General features: G+C 44.6%; 9 protein-coding genes across 13 annotated transcripts; 1 reads left to right on the top strand and 8 right to left on the bottom strand.

Moving 5' to 3' along the window:
* Nucleotides 1-127: 127 nt before the first annotated feature.
* RB195_014891 (uncharacterized protein) lies at nucleotides 128-1363 on the bottom strand (the record flags this gene model as incomplete). Of its 2 annotated transcripts, XM_064205341.1 has the most annotated exons (2): nucleotides 331-779; nucleotides 1336-1363. In XM_064205341.1, the coding sequence occupies 2 exons, from the start codon at nucleotides 1361-1363 to the stop codon at nucleotides 331-333; spliced, it is 477 nt and encodes a 158-aa protein (XP_064061222.1). The 2 variants fall into 2 exon arrangements, with proteins under 2 accessions (XP_064061225.1, XP_064061222.1); XM_064205342.1 differs by lacking the exon at nucleotides 1336-1363 and having other exon boundaries at nucleotides 128-397.
* RB195_014892 (uncharacterized protein) lies at nucleotides 331-720 on the bottom strand (the record flags this gene model as incomplete). Of its 2 annotated transcripts, none has more annotated exons than XM_064205343.1 (1): nucleotides 331-720. In XM_064205343.1, the coding sequence occupies one exon, from the start codon at nucleotides 718-720 to the stop codon at nucleotides 331-333; it is 390 nt and encodes a 129-aa protein (XP_064061223.1). The 2 variants fall into 2 exon arrangements, with proteins under 2 accessions (XP_064061223.1, XP_064061224.1); XM_064205344.1 differs by having other exon boundaries at nucleotides 331-678.
* RB195_014890 (uncharacterized protein) lies at nucleotides 610-9217 on the top strand (the record flags this gene model as incomplete). 3 transcript variants are annotated; one of them, XM_064205340.1, is made up of 20 exons in its annotated part: nucleotides 610-655; nucleotides 1183-1298; nucleotides 1984-2156; nucleotides 3283-3400; nucleotides 3459-3528; nucleotides 3651-3820; nucleotides 3929-4061; nucleotides 4431-4504; nucleotides 5829-5929; nucleotides 5986-6115; nucleotides 6168-6299; nucleotides 6371-6491; nucleotides 6611-6735; nucleotides 7013-7102; nucleotides 7205-7363; nucleotides 7432-7578; nucleotides 7634-7711; nucleotides 7792-7936; nucleotides 7992-8112; nucleotides 9079-9217. In XM_064205340.1, the coding sequence occupies 20 exons, from the start codon at nucleotides 610-612 to the stop codon at nucleotides 9215-9217; spliced, it is 2388 nt and encodes a 795-aa protein (XP_064061219.1). The 3 variants fall into 3 exon arrangements, with proteins under 3 accessions (XP_064061219.1, XP_064061221.1, XP_064061220.1); XM_064205338.1 differs by lacking the exons at nucleotides 610-655; nucleotides 1183-1298; nucleotides 1984-2156; ... (2 more) ...; nucleotides 3651-3820; nucleotides 3929-4061 and having other exon boundaries at nucleotides 4445-4504; XM_064205339.1 differs by lacking the exons at nucleotides 610-655; nucleotides 1183-1298; nucleotides 3651-3820; ... (12 more) ...; nucleotides 7992-8112; nucleotides 9079-9217 and having other exon boundaries at nucleotides 1987-2156; nucleotides 3459-3593.
* Nucleotides 9218-10766: 1549 nt separating this feature from the next.
* On the bottom strand, nucleotides 10767-11066 carry RB195_014889 (uncharacterized protein; the record flags this gene model as incomplete). The annotated part of the gene is made up of 1 exon (XM_064205337.1): nucleotides 10767-11066. The coding sequence occupies one exon, from the start codon at nucleotides 11064-11066 to the stop codon at nucleotides 10767-10769; it is 300 nt and encodes a 99-aa protein (XP_064061218.1).
* A 36-nt stretch (nucleotides 11067-11102) lies between these two features.
* On the bottom strand, nucleotides 11103-12920 carry RB195_014888 (uncharacterized protein; the record flags this gene model as incomplete). Its single annotated transcript, XM_064205336.1, has 1 exon — nucleotides 11103-12920. The coding sequence occupies one exon, from the start codon at nucleotides 12918-12920 to the stop codon at nucleotides 11103-11105; it is 1818 nt and encodes a 605-aa protein (XP_064061217.1).
* Nucleotides 12921-12996: 76 nt separating this feature from the next.
* Nucleotides 12997-13293, bottom strand: RB195_014887 (uncharacterized protein; the record flags this gene model as incomplete). Its single annotated transcript, XM_064205335.1, has 1 exon — nucleotides 12997-13293. One exon carries the CDS (start codon nucleotides 13291-13293, stop codon nucleotides 12997-12999), a length of 297 nt encoding a protein of 98 aa, XP_064061216.1.
* Nucleotides 13294-13345: 52 nt separating this feature from the next.
* On the bottom strand, nucleotides 13346-13699 carry RB195_014886 (uncharacterized protein; the record flags this gene model as incomplete). Its single annotated transcript, XM_064205334.1, has 1 exon — nucleotides 13346-13699. The coding sequence occupies one exon, from the start codon at nucleotides 13697-13699 to the stop codon at nucleotides 13346-13348; it is 354 nt and encodes a 117-aa protein (XP_064061215.1).
* On the bottom strand, nucleotides 13346-13896 carry RB195_014885 (uncharacterized protein; the record flags this gene model as incomplete). The annotated part of the gene is made up of 2 exons (XM_064205333.1): nucleotides 13346-13686; nucleotides 13845-13896. 2 exons carry the CDS (start codon nucleotides 13894-13896, stop codon nucleotides 13346-13348), a joined length of 393 nt encoding a protein of 130 aa, XP_064061214.1.
* Nucleotides 13897-14291: 395 nt separating this feature from the next.
* On the bottom strand, nucleotides 14292-14606 carry RB195_014884 (uncharacterized protein; the record flags this gene model as incomplete). The annotated part of the gene is made up of 1 exon (XM_064205332.1): nucleotides 14292-14606. The coding sequence occupies one exon, from the start codon at nucleotides 14604-14606 to the stop codon at nucleotides 14292-14294; it is 315 nt and encodes a 104-aa protein (XP_064061213.1).
* Nucleotides 14607-16333: the final 1727 nt, after the last annotated feature.

Here is a 16333-nt window from a genome sequence, read left to right as displayed (position 1 = left end):
AGGGCGGCTTCTACTATCGATGGTTCAGTAACTGTCGAAACTTCTGCCGTTTGCGCACCATCCTCACAAAAGTCATATTACAAATTTTCCAGGGTGTGAGTGGTACAATGAAAATATCATTGCTTACTTAGACACATGGCCGGCGTTCACTTGGCAGATCTGAAGGCCTTAACATCTTTTCCAATCGTTCCTTTCCCTCCCAGTCGTCTTCCAAGCTGTCCTCAATGTTACTGAGTGACATTAGGCCGTATCCAGCTAACCACGCAGCTGCTCCATCCGTGCAGCAAACATCATACTTGTCGTTGCGGGTCTTCTCGATTGCGTTATCTCTCAGAATCCATTCAAACGTTCTCTCAGACCATCTATCGCCGATTCTCTCATTATGTGACCGGCCCATTTATGCTTGATTTCCGATAAATATTCCGCTAAAGCGCAAAGACGAAGGAGCACTTCTCTTAAGTCGAAACCGTTAAGACCCGCTAGATGTTGGGTGCGGTAGTCAAACTTCAGAACACTCCTTTCAAGGGCTCTATGAGTAGCAAATAGCTTCTTAGACGTTGCAGCCTTGCCATGTCTCTGCTGCGCTAGAAGAACTGTTGTGTCGAACAGATGGGCACGGAACCTGTGATCTGTAAATTGGTCCGTAGCTTCCGTGGTGGGTGCGAGTGTTAATCTCATCCTTCTAGTCTGCCTTTTCTTCAGGTCATTCTCCATATCCATGGAATGTCCAATATTCACGACTTCCACAAATTGCAGTCTTCCAGTTACATCCTTCGGTCCTTAAAATACACTTTCTTCGCGAATTGTGTCTTCTTTCTGTTCATTTGCAATTCCTTTCTCTTTCCTGCTTCGCTCAATTGCTGTTACCTCCTAAGTCCAGAGTATTGTCTCTGTTTCACTTCTTAAAAACAGAGCGTGTCCTCCTCGGAAGGTAGATTCGAGGAGAATTTCCCGTCAACACGTATAACCCTTCTTTCCCAAGCAAGTGATTTTATGATCCGCTCTAATACAGTCGTGAAAAGGGTGTAGAGGCGTTTCGCACACAGTTTTGTTCACGAGCTTTTCGGTACCGAAAAAGAACATTGCTGTAGGTTTAAGAGCGTACAGGATCTGCATTGAAGAGAATCTCTTTTCTGGGTTGGGTGATGCGTATCGTTTAGCTTAGATTGGATTCCTTTGCAGGTTTGTCACGGATCCTCCAGATCGCCCGGATCGCCAAATCAAAACAGCAGTTCAACCAAATCGAAACGAAAGATTTGCACAAGAGCACCACGTCTGCCTCGTCAAACTTTACGCAGGCAAGCAGATTTTTTACCTTGTAGTAGAACACCTCACCTCTCCCCAGTTTCTCCTTCGATTCCATTTCTTGAATGAGAGATTCTATGTGAAGATCTGTAGCACGTCTTCACTGCTCCTCTTCACCACTGCACATTTTAAACGTGAACACCGTGCCGCAGCAAAACGTTGCAGCATAGTGGTGAAATTTCGATATTTCGAAAGTGATGTTTCGCATTATAAATTTTTGATATTTCGATTACGTAGGTTATTTACTGGTCAGACTAGGTCAAGCTTTTACTACACCCTTTCACATAAAATCACTCAAACTCTCCTTTTTAGTGTTACGAGGCCAACGGCCGCATAGTGAGTTTAGAGTTGCTCGTGCTCGAACTGTCCATCACTTCTCCGCCTTTTCAAGAACTTCCTCGTTCTTAGAATTTCACTACATTCTGCCTCTTCACAAGTGTAGCACAACTTCTTGCTTTCGACACCGAATCCCTTTCACAAAATGTCCTTGTGTGACACACTTTTTGTGCACCTTAACACAAATCGTTGCCGCCTTTTGCGTTCATATCTTCACTCCGTTGTAAGTTCATAATGTTTATAAACACTTCTCAAAATGGCAACTACTTGTTAGACCTTAGTTTATATTTGTTAGCAGATAGAATGCTACTTCAGCAAAACAGTCAACAACTAACCTTTAAGGTGATGAACTTGGGCGGCGATATGTTGCCTCAGTACCGACAAGAAACCCCGAAAACGTCACCACATATTATTCTACATTATTCAACTTTCAAAACCATTTGGGACTGGTCGATTCTGGCACTGACATTCTACACTGCATTTATGGTTCCGTTCAATATTGCCTTCAAAAACAGGTATCATTAATGTTTTCGTCACTTCCGCACAAATTATTCTCAATTTTCCGTCTGTTCTCTCATCGAGAACCATAGCAAACTATGCGATTTCACTGGGGAGGTCGAGAGCATGAGTGATCTGAACAAAAGTGATTGGCTTTTCTCTCTCTCCTCTACTCTAGAATGAAAATTATATCTATGAACGTAATTTTTTGTGTCATCGTGGTCTAGTGTTGCTTTATCACATCAAAACTGAAAATTTCGAGAGCTTTAACCCATAAAATAGGGAGATTTTATGCCGTTCGTCGTATACAGGCAACCACTCCCCTACGGCAGGGGCCCCGGCCGTGAGCGTAAATGAACAGCCCGAAAACGAACGGGTTCTTGGTACGCTGCCTTTAAGAGCTCCATTACATAGGGGTTTATTTCAGACCTCTAAAGCTAACCCACAAAAATAGATCCTTTTCTCATCTCCTTTTGACCTTTTCAAATTTTGCCGAACCAAGAGAATTTTCAAAAACTCAACTGAACTGTGAAGAACAATTATAATATTTGCAATGAGATTGCGCTACGACTCTTAACTACTATTTTGCTCCGTTTTTTCTCTTTGCTTTTGCAAAGAAATTTTTATCGCAGGTTTCATTTGACAAAACTCAAAAATCTTTCCTTTGACGCCAACGAACTGTCACATACTGTAATTTACGATTTATAATGAGCCAGACAATTGCTTTTATACAGTGCTTATTGTTTTAGCCTTAAACCATTTTTCATGCAACCGTTCAGGTAATGATCATGTTCACTGACAGTGTTTTGCTTCTGTTACATTCCGTTGCCGTTGCCATTCCGTTGCACTTACCGCGCCCTCTTCTCTCTAAAGAGGATATCGGGGAAAAGATTGCATGAAATGCTCATCCTTCGTTCACGTGTGCACGCAGTTCGGTTTCAAACTATCTGCTTCCACTAAAAAACATTAGCAGTAGCTGACCATTGAAAACTTTGCTGAACATCATGTAACACTTCTCTCTTCAAAAGTCCAGTTTTTGCTTAAGAAGTTGTCAATCCAACACACGTAATACTATTAAGATTCGCATGTATATATGTATGTTTCACTATTCTATTTTCCTACAGTTTCATCTTTTAACTTCAGGGAATATCCGGGTGGCGGCATCGATTCCGTGGCGCTAATGGATTCGATTGTCGACGTCATATTTTTTGCTGATATTTTATTAAATTTCCACACAACATTTGTTGGTCCGGGTGGCGAGGTATCTCTTCAAATTTCAGAGCAAAATGTCACCGCAAGTTTGATGACGTCTATTCCAGGTTGTTATCGACCCCTCCATAATTCGACAAAACTACTTCAAGTCTTGGTTCCTTATTGATCTCTTATCCTGTCTGCCTTATGATATATTTTATATGTTCAAAAGAGATGACGAGGCAACTTTTCCCTCATTCTGATCTCTGACATGCTGGAAGTTCTCCCCGTTTTTCAGAGGATTGGCAGCCTATTCTCAGCACTGAAAGTGGTACGGTTGCTGCGGCTGGGCAGAGTTGCTAGAAAACTTGACAATTATCTGGAATACGGAGCTGCAACGCTACTACTCCTACTCTGCGCATACGTTCTGGTTGCGCATTGGTTGGCGTGCATCTGGTTTAGTATAGGAGACTACGAAGTCCGATCAAAAGTGGGTTACTTTCGCGCAGTAGGAACACCACATTGAGATGCACATTGAGACATCGACCGTTGACAACAGATGCACAGAATCAGCATTTAAGATCACTCTTATTTACAGGTAAACAATCCGTTGCTACCAGATGGGTGGCTATTCCGGCTTGCAAATGATCTAAAGTCTCCTTACAATATTAACTTATCGAATGGAACACGATTAGTTGGAGGACCATCAAGGACAAGCTCCTATATTTCATGTGAGCTAACTAGGACGGAGTGACGGTGACTAAGCACCTCTCCTCACTCTCGACATCCTACATTTTTCTCAAAACCACTAAAATCGTGCAGCAATTGCGTAAGCGGTTGCGGTCATTGTGGGCCCCTTGGGAACTAAAGGGCTGAAAAGCCATGGCCAAATTTGGTGGAAGGTTCCAATCTCTCCGATAATTGAATCAGGTCTCAGTTTTAAAATTGGCTTTTAAGAAATAAGCGGGAACCTTGCCGACACTTCCGTCGTCAGGGTAAGGGTCCCTCTTCTAGCGCAACCGTTTATGCAGCTGCGCCACAGGTCTGGTCGTTTCGACCTGACTTTGCTCGGATTTTTGTTTTATTTCTAAATATTTTAGCGTTATACTTCACCATGAGCTGTATGTCGACCGTTGGATTTGGCAACATCGCTAGCACCACGGATAATGAGAAAGTATGGACTTTTTCCTAACTTTTGAAAAATAACATCTCCAAGTGCAGTGAAAGTCAGCATGTCACGAAATTGGCGGTGTTGCGATCCTTCTACGAATAGAAAGGGAAGAGACAGAGTTCAAGAAAATGGGTGCAACCACGCTCATTGCTCCCCAGTGAAATGGTGTAAGGAACGGTTTTGTCGCACGTTTTCTTCTACGAAGCACCTTATAACGCATCATGTCTGCGAGGAAATGCGCTCGCGCTGCATCTACGAGCAAGCGACTTCTAGACTTTCGGTCGGCGATATTTACACAAAATTCGCTCCCTCTGTCTTAACAGGTCACCACACCGAATGTCATGTGCCATTTTGTTGGTTAATTGGTTCAGTAATGTGGAGAAATTTCATCAGTCATCCCTTCATATTCGCTTGAAACTGTGGAGTTTTTGCGTCTCTATGGCCACAAAAGCGTCTAGGACGGTATTCTGTGTCCCCATTGACAACTGTAGTGTGGTATCGTCGCGACATGTTGGTGTCCCCTCAAGCATATCCACCAGGTGCATGATATTTCGGAGGCATTCACGAATAAGCCTTCTCTGAGAACGATAGGAAGTTCTCAAATCAAATCGAACAGCATCAATTTTGTGGTATGTTTCAATTATACCTTCAATTTAGCGTTTGTTGTTAAAGGCATCACTCCACGAATCTGAGGTGGTACGGATTTCAGATGGAGTATTCGTATACGGGATAGTAGATTATGGAGAGGGGGTGATTCCGTCCATTTCTTCCTAATCGCCGTAAAAAAACGGCCCGGAAGATGCGGCGCGTGCACAAGGCTGGCGCGCTCCAGTCGAACTCTTTGTGGAAAATAGTGCGCCAGAACGCCCAAAGCCGTATCTTCCGGACCATTTTTTACGGGAATTAGGAAGAAATGGACGGAATCACTCCTCTCCTTAATCTACGATCCCGTGTACGAATACGCCACATGAAATCTGTACCAAATCAGTAATCAGATTCGTGGGGTGATGCCTTTAAACGTGCTAATCTTTAGGTTTTTTTTTTCTTGAGAATAGGATTTTTAAAAACCAAGAGAAGCATAAAATTAGTCCAGCATTTAAATTTCCTATTCCCTCATGTGTCCAATTCAATGTATTGTACGTTATTCATTACCGTTAACCAGTAACATAATCTTCGGGCAAATACATAGAGTGTTGTGCGGAAAGGCTTGACATGTACATATGTTTCTTTCTAACTAAACTCCCTTACGTATAAGTAAGATATACAGATACAACTACACAAAATCTTGTGTTAGTAGCAGGCTCAGAACTCCAGCACCCTAGTTTAGGTGTTTGGAGTGTGTATGATGATCATTTCCGCCTTACTTTACGCTGCAATCTTCGGACATATGACTACAATCATCCAGCAGATGACATCCGCAACCGTAAGGTGAGCGAGCTTTCAATCACGTTTGTGACGGACTCGCATCTGAATTAGTCTTTCAGATATCACGACATGATCAGCAATGTGCGAGAATTCATCAAGCTGCAAGAAGTTCCCAAAGAACTTGCAGAAAGGGTGATGGACTACGTGGTTTCTACGTGGGCGATGACCAAGGGTATCGACACACAGAAGGTTGCTTTCACAGCTGAATGTAATAGTGGGGTGATCAATGCGTTTACTGCAGGTGCTTGGCTACTGTCCGAAAGATATGAAAGCGGACATATGTGTGCATCTCAACCGGAAGGTGTTCAACGAACATTCTTGCTTTAGACTTGCATCAGATGGATGTTTGCGGTCGTTAGCGATGTTTTTAGAGGTACGATGAGAAACAATTGATTCAACTGACCAATTTTAGTTTACTTAGCTGAATTTCTTCCCTACTTGCAGTCCAATCACGCTGCTCCTGGAGATCTTCTTTATCACACAGGAGAATCCGTCGATGCGTTGTGGTTTGTTGTCAGTGGATCATTGGAGGTTATTCAGGATGAAGAAGTGGTAGCTATTCTTGGTACGTCGTCGGTTCTCTTTATGCTCTAAAGGGAACGGCTTTTGTATCGTTTAAGTTCTAAAAAACATTGTGGGATGTGACAAATAAAGTAAGAATCCATGAACATTGACTGCGTTCAGGCAAAGGAGATGTATTCGGAGATGAATTCTGGAAAAACAACGGTTCAACGGGGCAGTCTGCGGCCAACGTCAGAGCGCTTACGTACACTGATTTGCATATGATTAAGAAGGATAAGCTGATGGAGGTTGGTTATCCCCCATACCTATTTTTTCCTTTCTTCCCCTTCAAAGATGGAAAAAGTTTGAGACATTACGATTTTGGTTTGTTTGTTGTTATCGTTGTTTCAATTCACCACGAAAAGGAGCGTTTGACTTTGACCGAGATGGTTAGCTTGAAATAATTAGGGCGCAGTTATTTGATTGTAGCTGTGTCTATGAATTTTGTTCCCTTTAGGCCTACCAGCCTGATGAGTCTTTGACTAGCAAGAGGGTTTGTTACGTTTGCTTCAGCATCAATTTCAGGTTTTGAATTTCTACAAAGCATTCGCGAACTCGTTTGCCAGGAACCTAGTTCTCACCTATAATTTGACACATCGGTTAAAATTCCGAAAGGTAGCGCTTATGCTTCTATGTTCACCTTTCATAATTAATTTTAGCTCTAAAATTTGTAATGAAATAATCGAATTTCCCAAGCAACCACAAAGTTTAAATTAGGTTGTTGACGTGAAACGCGAAAAGGAATTGGATGCTCGACGGAAAAATGAGAAGCTAACACTTCCACCTGATCACCCAGTTAGAAAGCTGCTTTTCCGCATGAGAGAACGGCATGGACCGAGGATATTCCCCAGTCCAATGTTTGCAGACATTGAGAAGGTTGGCTGTTTTCGTGCTGACATGTCGTCGTGATGACATGTGTTATTGTCTAATATTTTAAGTTTCAGGGTATGAAAAAGCACCACACTGAGCATAGCATGAACCGAATTTCGTCTGTGCACTCCATGGTCGATGAGACTTCCAATCTGCTTTCATCCAGCTATCCTACTCGGTCACCACGCAACGGCAACAAAAACAAAAGACCGCCGTTAATAGTTAGTGCTCTACTAGGTTATAGCCCGTTTGTCTTGCAAATGTTCGCTTTTTGAGAAACGACAGACCGTTGATGAAGATGCGCTTTCGCGAACGAGTTGGGAAGGAGGCAATGGGGCTAAACCGAGGGAAAAGGTAAGCCGCTGACGGTTTTCTACGAAGCTATTTCGACACTTTTTCCTAACATTTGGAAAGTGAACCATGAACCATTCAAGGACTGGAGCTCGCTCAGCAACATTCGATCCGAAATGAGGTCGAAGTTTGACATAATCCATGATCGCCTTGCTGTTGTCGATCAGATCAGTTCACGTCTTCAAAATCTTGAACGATTGCTCATCCAAATGGGTCATATACAAGGAGGTTTCTTTCACACAACTATAAAAAACTGATTTAAATGGAAAGTAGCATCGCATAGGTCAAACTCCATCTACTTTGCCAGTGGGTTCGCTTATGGTATTGAACGAATCAGGCGGGAGTCATCTGGACGCAGGACATTGTGTGGCTCGGAGTGCATCATGGAATCAAGACAACTGGCGGTGGGCTCTCATTCTGTCGTTAGGACTCTTTTCCCGTTTCATAATTCGTAGTTCAAGCGCAATTGTACTTTGCGGGAATTTTCTCACGTAGATGCCATATTCGAAATCTATGCTGCGTTCATTCGTGAATTACGTGACCTAGTAGACAGGTTGATGTTACCAAATGATGTGATTTCGCGCATAATTGCCGAGATGTGTAATCCACGCTACTGTTTTAAACACTGTGAGAGTTGCATTCTCCCTTTACTTGCCCATGGAAACCCGAGCTCGACACCTTCCGGCAGTTCAACGTGGAGAAACGGAAAGTTGAAAGATTCCATCTTCTTTAGGCATTTGACCCAACCGGATACGAGCTTTGATGGAGTGGTGGACAAGAGCACCCTTTTGCACTATTTGGGGAAATTCTGCGGTATAATTGTGCAATTTAAATAGGTCATAGGTGCCTAGATCGTATAGTCAAAGATCCGAATGCATTTGGTACAAACAGAGTCACAGTAGGCAGCAATCAGACTCGCATAGGTGGCCTCTAACGTATTTAAAAACAACAATTACGTCATGGAATTCATTTGTAAAGAAAACATGTGATGATGTTGAAGAATTTGACTTAAAAAAGGATAAAGCCATTGTCGCATCAGTCCACCCGGAATGCGCCAACGCTTTTTACTGCATTTCGTAATGGTTGAGGTTTTGTAACGCATGTTGACCTACGCAATGAAATGATCCGATAATCAGTGTTTTTATCCTCCCAGACAGGTTTGGTACCAGTTTATCGACCACGGAGGGATGAAAAGCTTGGTTTGCACTCAGTTTAACTTAAACATGACAAAAAAGAAAGACCTAACTGTGAGCGTTTGTCATACGTTTAGTCTCTCTCTCGCATTACTTGATAAACAGTTCTACGGGACAAAGTCGTTTGCTTGATGAAAAAACACAGTTGTAGGGTTCTGAGCTCACATCCTGTTTCAGACCTGTTCCACCACTAGACGAACTGAAGAACGTGGAATGGAACAGCGAGGACAGCCCGTCTGGAGTCCCATCAATACAAGTGGAAGACGATACGACAACTCGGGCAGTACATAGGGCGCCTGACCGCAAACGGGTGTAAACAATTATGTTGCTGTCAATTCTGACAACTCCCTACTCGTGTGCTCCTTCTGGATCATTGATGCTGTAATTATTTACACCAGCAATACCTTGTGATGTGCAAATCTCTCACCGTGCTCGCATTGCGCGTTCATATCACTTATGTTAGACTGTCATTTCGTAAACTGCGTGAATCTCAGGCATCTGCATCGAATGGTTTTCCTAACAAATAACGTAGTATTTTTCATGGTCGAATTTTGCTCAGCAGCCAGTGTGAATAAGTTTCTTGTTGGCTCTTATGGCCCTTACGTTCCCTTGAACAGGTTGACCTTGGTACCTCTATTTTTCATTCGGAACCCATGCAGAATTTCTGTACAAATGTCAGGTATGTCAATGAGGCGCAAAACTTGGTAGGATACCAGAGAAACCCATACAAGAGAAATAAGGTCAAAATAACTGGTAATTGTCTAACCCCTTGAAGAGAATTAGTCTCAATTTCTTTTCATATCATCGTTTATAACAGAATTTTTCTTCAGATGTTTTCCACATATCAATTTATACGTGCGCTCCGCGTTAACAATGTGATTTTTTTAATGTTTTCATTGTGTACTTCTGTAATTTGATACATACGTGCTCGCCACTCAGCTACATTTCAATATATTTTCACTTATGTTTCGCTCTTTGTTAAATAGAAAGCGCTGAAGATACATAAAAATTTTATCCATATTTCATGTTCAGTAGTTTTGAGTGGAGTATTTTTTTCTTTGCTGCAGTAATGCACCGACAACAAGAACAGAAGGAACCGTTTTTCTTAACTCATAAAAAATAACGATGATGAGATAAGTGGAAAATGGCTCGTATACCATCATCTTGTGAAACCGAAAGGAAAAACGAGCTGATAAGTATCACTGAAAAATCTGTTTAGCTGCGACAATTCAGCGTGAGCAGAATTTATGTGTTTCCTCTCCAATAATTTGTTTACGAAAGCAAACGAATATACGCAAAAGCAACATAAAGAATCACAAAGAAAAATACTAGAGCGTACGGAAAATAATTGCTTTTCCTGCAAATTTCTTCAAAGCGAACTTTTTTATAATACCCATAGACACTCTTTTGAACAGGTATTTTTAAGGTAGCTGATGTAGACAATGTCTATAACTGCGTGGGTCTTTGTAGTCAAAATTACTTTGAAGCGGATCTCATCAATCAGTTCAGCGGCGCCAACAAAACAATGCAACTCACATTTGCTAGAATTCTTCGCCGCTTAACTATGAACATCAAGTTTTTCGATCCCATCATGATGTCGGGCAGAAGGTTGATCCTCTGGAATACTGCCAGCGGGTGATGGCAGTGGGTTTCCGAAACAGACAGGTGAAACGATATTCCATGCGAAGGAACACAAAGCGATTGGCGAATTTTGTTCAAGTGCTGAGCAAAACAGTTAGTTCGAATAGTCAACGGTTTTTCTACACTCAAAAATCGGCTTGTGCGGCTGAGAAATTTTCTTCTTCTTCTTCCTAGCGTTTGTTCCGCGTTGTTACAGGGTCCGCTTTTCTGCTTCTTGTCTTCCATTAGGTTCTATCCATTGCATCAGCCGTACACAAACGTGCATCTATCATATTCAGCTTCACACGGTCTAACCAGCGAATCTTTGGCCTCCCACACGGCCTCACTCCTGAAACGTCGAGCTTCAGAGCGGTTTTGGCAACAGAATCTTCCTCCCGCCGCAAGACGTGACCAAACAATCTCAGTCGCGCCTCCTTCATCTTCTCAGTTATCGGGACGACGCCGAAAATGGAACGTACAGTGTCGTTGGATACTTTCTCTTTTAGCGTTACACCTATCGTCCACCTCAACATCCGCATCTCCATAGCGTGCAGCAATCTTCCCAAGGCTTTCGTCGTCGGTCAGCACTCGCATCCGTAAAGGGCAACAGGACGCACAACCGTCCTGTAGATCTTCGACTTCAGTCTAACAGGGACTTTCTTGTCGCACAGCACCCTTGTTGCCATTTTCCATTTCATCCATGCAGCATTAACACGTGCTCGACCTTCTTGATCAATGTCGCCTGTGGGAGTCACTTTGGATCCAAGGTACTTGAAGCAATTCACCTTGTTTAATTCGGTGCCATCAACACGAATTGAACCGTCCTCTATCCTTGGTCCGCACTCCATGTACTCAGTTTTTGATGTGTTGAGGCGCAATCCATATTGCTGCAGCTGATCCTTCCAAGACTGCACTTGTTTCTGAAGATCATCTCGAGACTCCGACGCGAGCATGACATCGTCGGCAAAGAGTAGAGTCCACGGATGCTGCTTCTGGATTTCCTTCGTTATCGTGTCCATGCACAGTATGAACAGCAGAGGTGAGAGGGATGAACCCTGATGAACCCCTACTCGTACAGGGAATGGCCTGCTTGTTCCAACAGCACATCGTACAACGCTGGTAGGCTTCGCATAAAGCAACTTTTTCCACCGCACATATTCTTCTGGTACTCTATGCGACCTCATGGACATCCATAACAACTCATGTGGGACACGGTCGAAAGCTTTCTCGAGATCGAGAAAAGCAAGATGCACACTGCGGTTCTTCTCTCGATGTTTCTCCAGGATTCGAACAGCATGAATAGCATCTATAATGCTGCAGTCCTTCACAAAGCCGCACTGGTTGAGTGAAACGCTGACAATTTTCCTCAGACGAGCGTCCAGGACACGCTCAAGAACCTTCATCGTATGGCACAGCAGTCGTACAGGCCTGTACGAAGTGCAGTCAGCAATGTCTCCTTTCCCTTTCCAGACAGGCACGGTCACGGAAGTTTGCCAAACGTCTGGAGTCCGTCCTTCTGCAACGATCTTGTTAAATAGAGTTGCGAGCCACACGGACCTTTGATCTCCTAGCAGCTTCCAGACATCAGTAGGTACGTCATCAGGACCGGTTGCCTTGTTCGACTTCATTTTTGCGGGGGCAGCACTGACTTCGACGGCAGTAATTGGTAGAACAGGACCCTCGACGCTGGGAGCAGTTGGGATGGGAGGATGACAGAACTCTTCGTTACACAAGGGATTGTAGTACTCTCGCCACCTCTCCAGAATCTGACCAGAGCGGCGCAGAACGGCTCCATCAGCTCCCTTAACGATCTTGGTGTGCTCCATATCCAACGTTGAGCGATGACGCGCTCTGACTAAACGATACACTGCCCGCTCGCCCTCTCTGGTATAAAGCATGTCGTACACAGCCTTGTAGCGGTCCGACTTCGCCTTGGAGACTGCCTTCTTAGCCTCCCTCTTCGCCGCTAGGTAAGCACTCCGATCTTCAGGCTGACGTGTCCTCCACCAGAGCTTATACTTGGACCTCTTCTCACGAATTGCCGCCTGAACTTCCTCGTTCCAAAACCACGTAGCCTTTTGTACCTTGGGCTTACCTAGAGTCGTCTTTCCCAGAGTGTTCTCCGCGGTCAAGCGTATAACGCTGGAAGTAGACGACCAGATTTCCTCCACACTACGAGTAGGGTGGGGAAGTGTAGATGGAGCCACGGACGTGAAAAATACCTTCTTTCGATCCTTCAGATTCCAACATTTGATGCGCTGTGTTTCAGTCCTTGGATGTCTTTTCCTTGGACGGGAGATTTTCAAGTCCGTAATGAGCAGATGGTGTTGGGCAGCGACATAGTCTGTAGGGATGACTTTTGAATCCTGCAGAAGTCGGCGATCTCGTCGGCGTAACATCCAGAAATCTATTTGTGTTTCACGACCGCCGCTGGTGTACGTGATCAAATGCGATTTTCTTTTGTGATACTGCGTGTTACTTGACAATGATCAAGTCACTTGCAACAGCATACTCCAGGATTCGCAACCCGTAGTCGTTACGAGCTCCATAGCCGTATCCACCATGACAACTCTCGAACCCGTTTTTCCGAGAATCTACATGTCCGTTGAAGTCTCCTCCGATTAGAAGTACTACTTCGCCTTCCAGGGATTGGACGTACTGCTCCAGATCCTCCCAAAAGCTTGCCTTATCTTCTTCACTACAGCCTGCCTGTGGCGCATAAGCAGAGACGACTCGCAATTCCACTTCTCCTGTGTCTACCTTTACAGCCATCAGGCGATCCGATAGTCGATCCACCGCTGTGACGCTCTTAAACGTCACATCGTCAAAACGTCTCGTTCAATGTGACACCAATGCCATCGCGACTTGATGTGCCGTGGAAGATGAGCTTGTAGCCATCGCCTAATTCCCTTGATTTGGAGCCTTTCCAGCGAGTCTCTTGTACACAACATATGCCAACACGGCGTTTTCTGAGACTATCTGCCAGTTCACGACTTCTTCCAGTAAGCGTCCCAACGTTAAGTGTTGCCAAACGCACTGGCTGTTGTTGGCGATGGCGGACTAGCTTCTTTGGCCGGCTACGTCCTCTAGCCGGTAGTCCTCGCATATTTGCCACATTGTCCGGGCGAGAACAATGCGCGTCGCCTCTGGGGTACGCCCTAACTTCTGAAGAACACATAGTAGACATTAGCAGTATGACGCGAAGGGGTGTTGTCCTCGGTCGGCTTGTCGCAGTAGCAAGCTAGCAGCCTGGCACCGGAATCGTCGTACTACCTTTTCACTTAGCTAGCCTGTAGCCTTGGCCCAAGGACCGGGCTACTAACCGAACACCTTTGTGGCATGGTTGAACCTGCCGAGACGAAGTCTCGCCACCATAGCTGCCCAGGGCCACCACTGCGCCGCTTTGAGGCGTGAGGTAGGATTTGCAGCAGGCGGCTGAGAAATTTTATCGTTAAGAAATAGGTGCGACGACTCAAAATTTCGTTATGATGGCAATAAACTGTTTCTCACGTTTCGTTTCTCAATAATCTTTCGGAATGATATCGAGGATTTGAGTTGAGAAGCTCTGTCTAGTACGCTTTACAACCGAACTTGACGGCGTCGCTCCTACCTGTTCAGCTCGACTCTATCCAGCTTGACAGAGTCACGGCAAGCAACGTCCTACGAGGAGCACATCCGTTCTGCAGGGTAGACGGCGCCAGAAAGTCAGTGATTTAGAAGACTCCTCAGGTTAAGCTAATGTGATTCTGTTCTTATGACTATAATTTTGATTAAATGCTGATAAACTCAAAAAGCCTCTCCCCCTGTTCGCTCCATTGTAGGCCGTAGGTCCCCATGTAAAGTTCGTCAGGCGTTCTTCTGGGGCCAGCCTTGGCGATAAAATCACTAGCAGTGACTTTGGTGATGGTATTGTCTTCTCTGTAGAACTTCTCTAGGTCCATATAGAAAGCTACGACTCCTTCTTCTTCGTAACTTGATGTTGGAGCGACAAAGATTGTCAAAGCTGGCGCTTGATCACATCTTCTCATCCGCAGACGTCCGATTCGAGTCGTGATTTGTTCAAAAGAGTCGATTTTCATTGCCATACTCGTGTTGGCGAAGATGCCGACTCCACCAAGTCCTCTACTGTCGGATATTCCCGAGAAAAGTTCTTCTCCAATGTCATACACGATGTTCGTCTCGTCCTATCCTTCGTCGTACTTAAAGCTTTTGTCTTGCATCATCAGGTCTTCAATGGCGATATCCGATGCGAGCATACGGGCGTTATAAGTACAGATCGTCATCCTAGTCCCTTTCCGTTTCGGTAGCCTAGATGACTCTTACAACTCCGTCCTCACGTCCTTCCGTACTAGGGTTTCCTCCGTAATCAGAAGACTCTTCCTCATTACTGTGAGATGCAGATAATTTTGAAACCCATTGAAAGTTTCAGGGCCTCTAGTCCTATGAGTTTTTGAGAGAACGTTGCGTTCTCTCGTAGTGGACAGGTGGAGCTTATTATTTGGGAGGCGACTTCAAACCGCACCCCTTGCACCTCGCAGTCACTTGAATGCAGACTTTTGGCCTGACCAACATGCTGGTTACAAAGAAACATCTTGTTACATGTTAATAAAAACTCTCCCAACCTGAACCTACAAAATTCTGTAAGCATAGGATTGTGATAAGTGTACATTAGTCAGATAACATAATCATGATCTACTATATAATAACGGGCTTATTCTGTCACGTGTGTCTGTGTGTGTGTGTGTGTGTGTGTCAGTCACGAAATTCAAAATGAGGGGTGCGACGGGTCCACCGGCGTCGAGTTAATGCCTCGAAGCTAGGAAGCTATAAAATGAGGTGTGAAGGGGTCCACCGGCGTCGGATACCTATAGAAGGGGGTGCGACGGGTCCATCGGCGTCGGATACCTATAGAAGGGGATGCGACGGGTCTATCGGCGCCAGATAGCGTTAGAAGGCGGTGCGACGGGTCCACGGCGTCGGATACCTATAGAAGGGGGTGCGACGGGTCCCACGGCGTCGGATACCTATAGAAGGGGGTGCGACGGGTCCCACGACGTCGGATACCTATAGAAGGGGGTGCGACGGGTCCATCGGCGCCAGATAGCCTTAGAAGGGGGTGCGACGGGTCCATCGGCGCCAGATAGCCTTAGAAGGGGGTGCGACGGGTCCAAGACGTCGGATACCTATAGAAGGGGGTGCGACGGGTCCACCGGCACCAAATACCTTTAGAAGGGGGTGTGACGGGTCCAATGGCGTCGGTGGACCCGGTCATTGGTGCGCAATAACTCAGGGTGCATAACGTAAAAGATAAATGGTTGCAGCCGTTTCAAAGCCGTGACCACTGGGCGCTTTGCTCTTCACCGTCATGACTCCTCCGTATGCCTTTTTCCTTCTTCTTTCGCCTCAATTTTATAGCATGCCGTTCTCAGAAAGTGAAAACGCGCATGCAAGCGGCCGCTTAAATAGTAGCAAGATGTTTATGTGATCTGACGTGGAACGTTATCATTATCAGTAGAATGATGTCTTTCACGTCATTTTATGTTAAAACATCATTCTATGATAACTATTGGGGGAAATCAGGAGGAATACCCATACTTCGAGTAATGCTTTCAAATAGTATCTACATTAATCTGGCATCGAAGGAGTGTTTGTCGCTGATGGTTGAATATTCTCCAAATGTAGAATTGACGCATTTAGAAGAAAAGCTCCGTAATCGTTCGCCTTAATTTATAATATAAAGAAGAGAAGGAAAGCGTTGTTTAAAAAAAATCTAATTTTACAGAAAACACTACTACTATTAACTTTCATTGAT

Source organism: Necator americanus, chromosome V (genome assembly GCF_031761385.1).
Source record: "Necator americanus strain Aroian chromosome V, whole genome shotgun sequence".
In the NCBI taxonomy this organism is placed as follows: Eukaryota; Metazoa; Nematoda; class Chromadorea; order Rhabditida; family Ancylostomatidae; genus Necator; species Necator americanus.
This window is presented reverse-complemented; position numbering and strand designations above follow the sequence as displayed.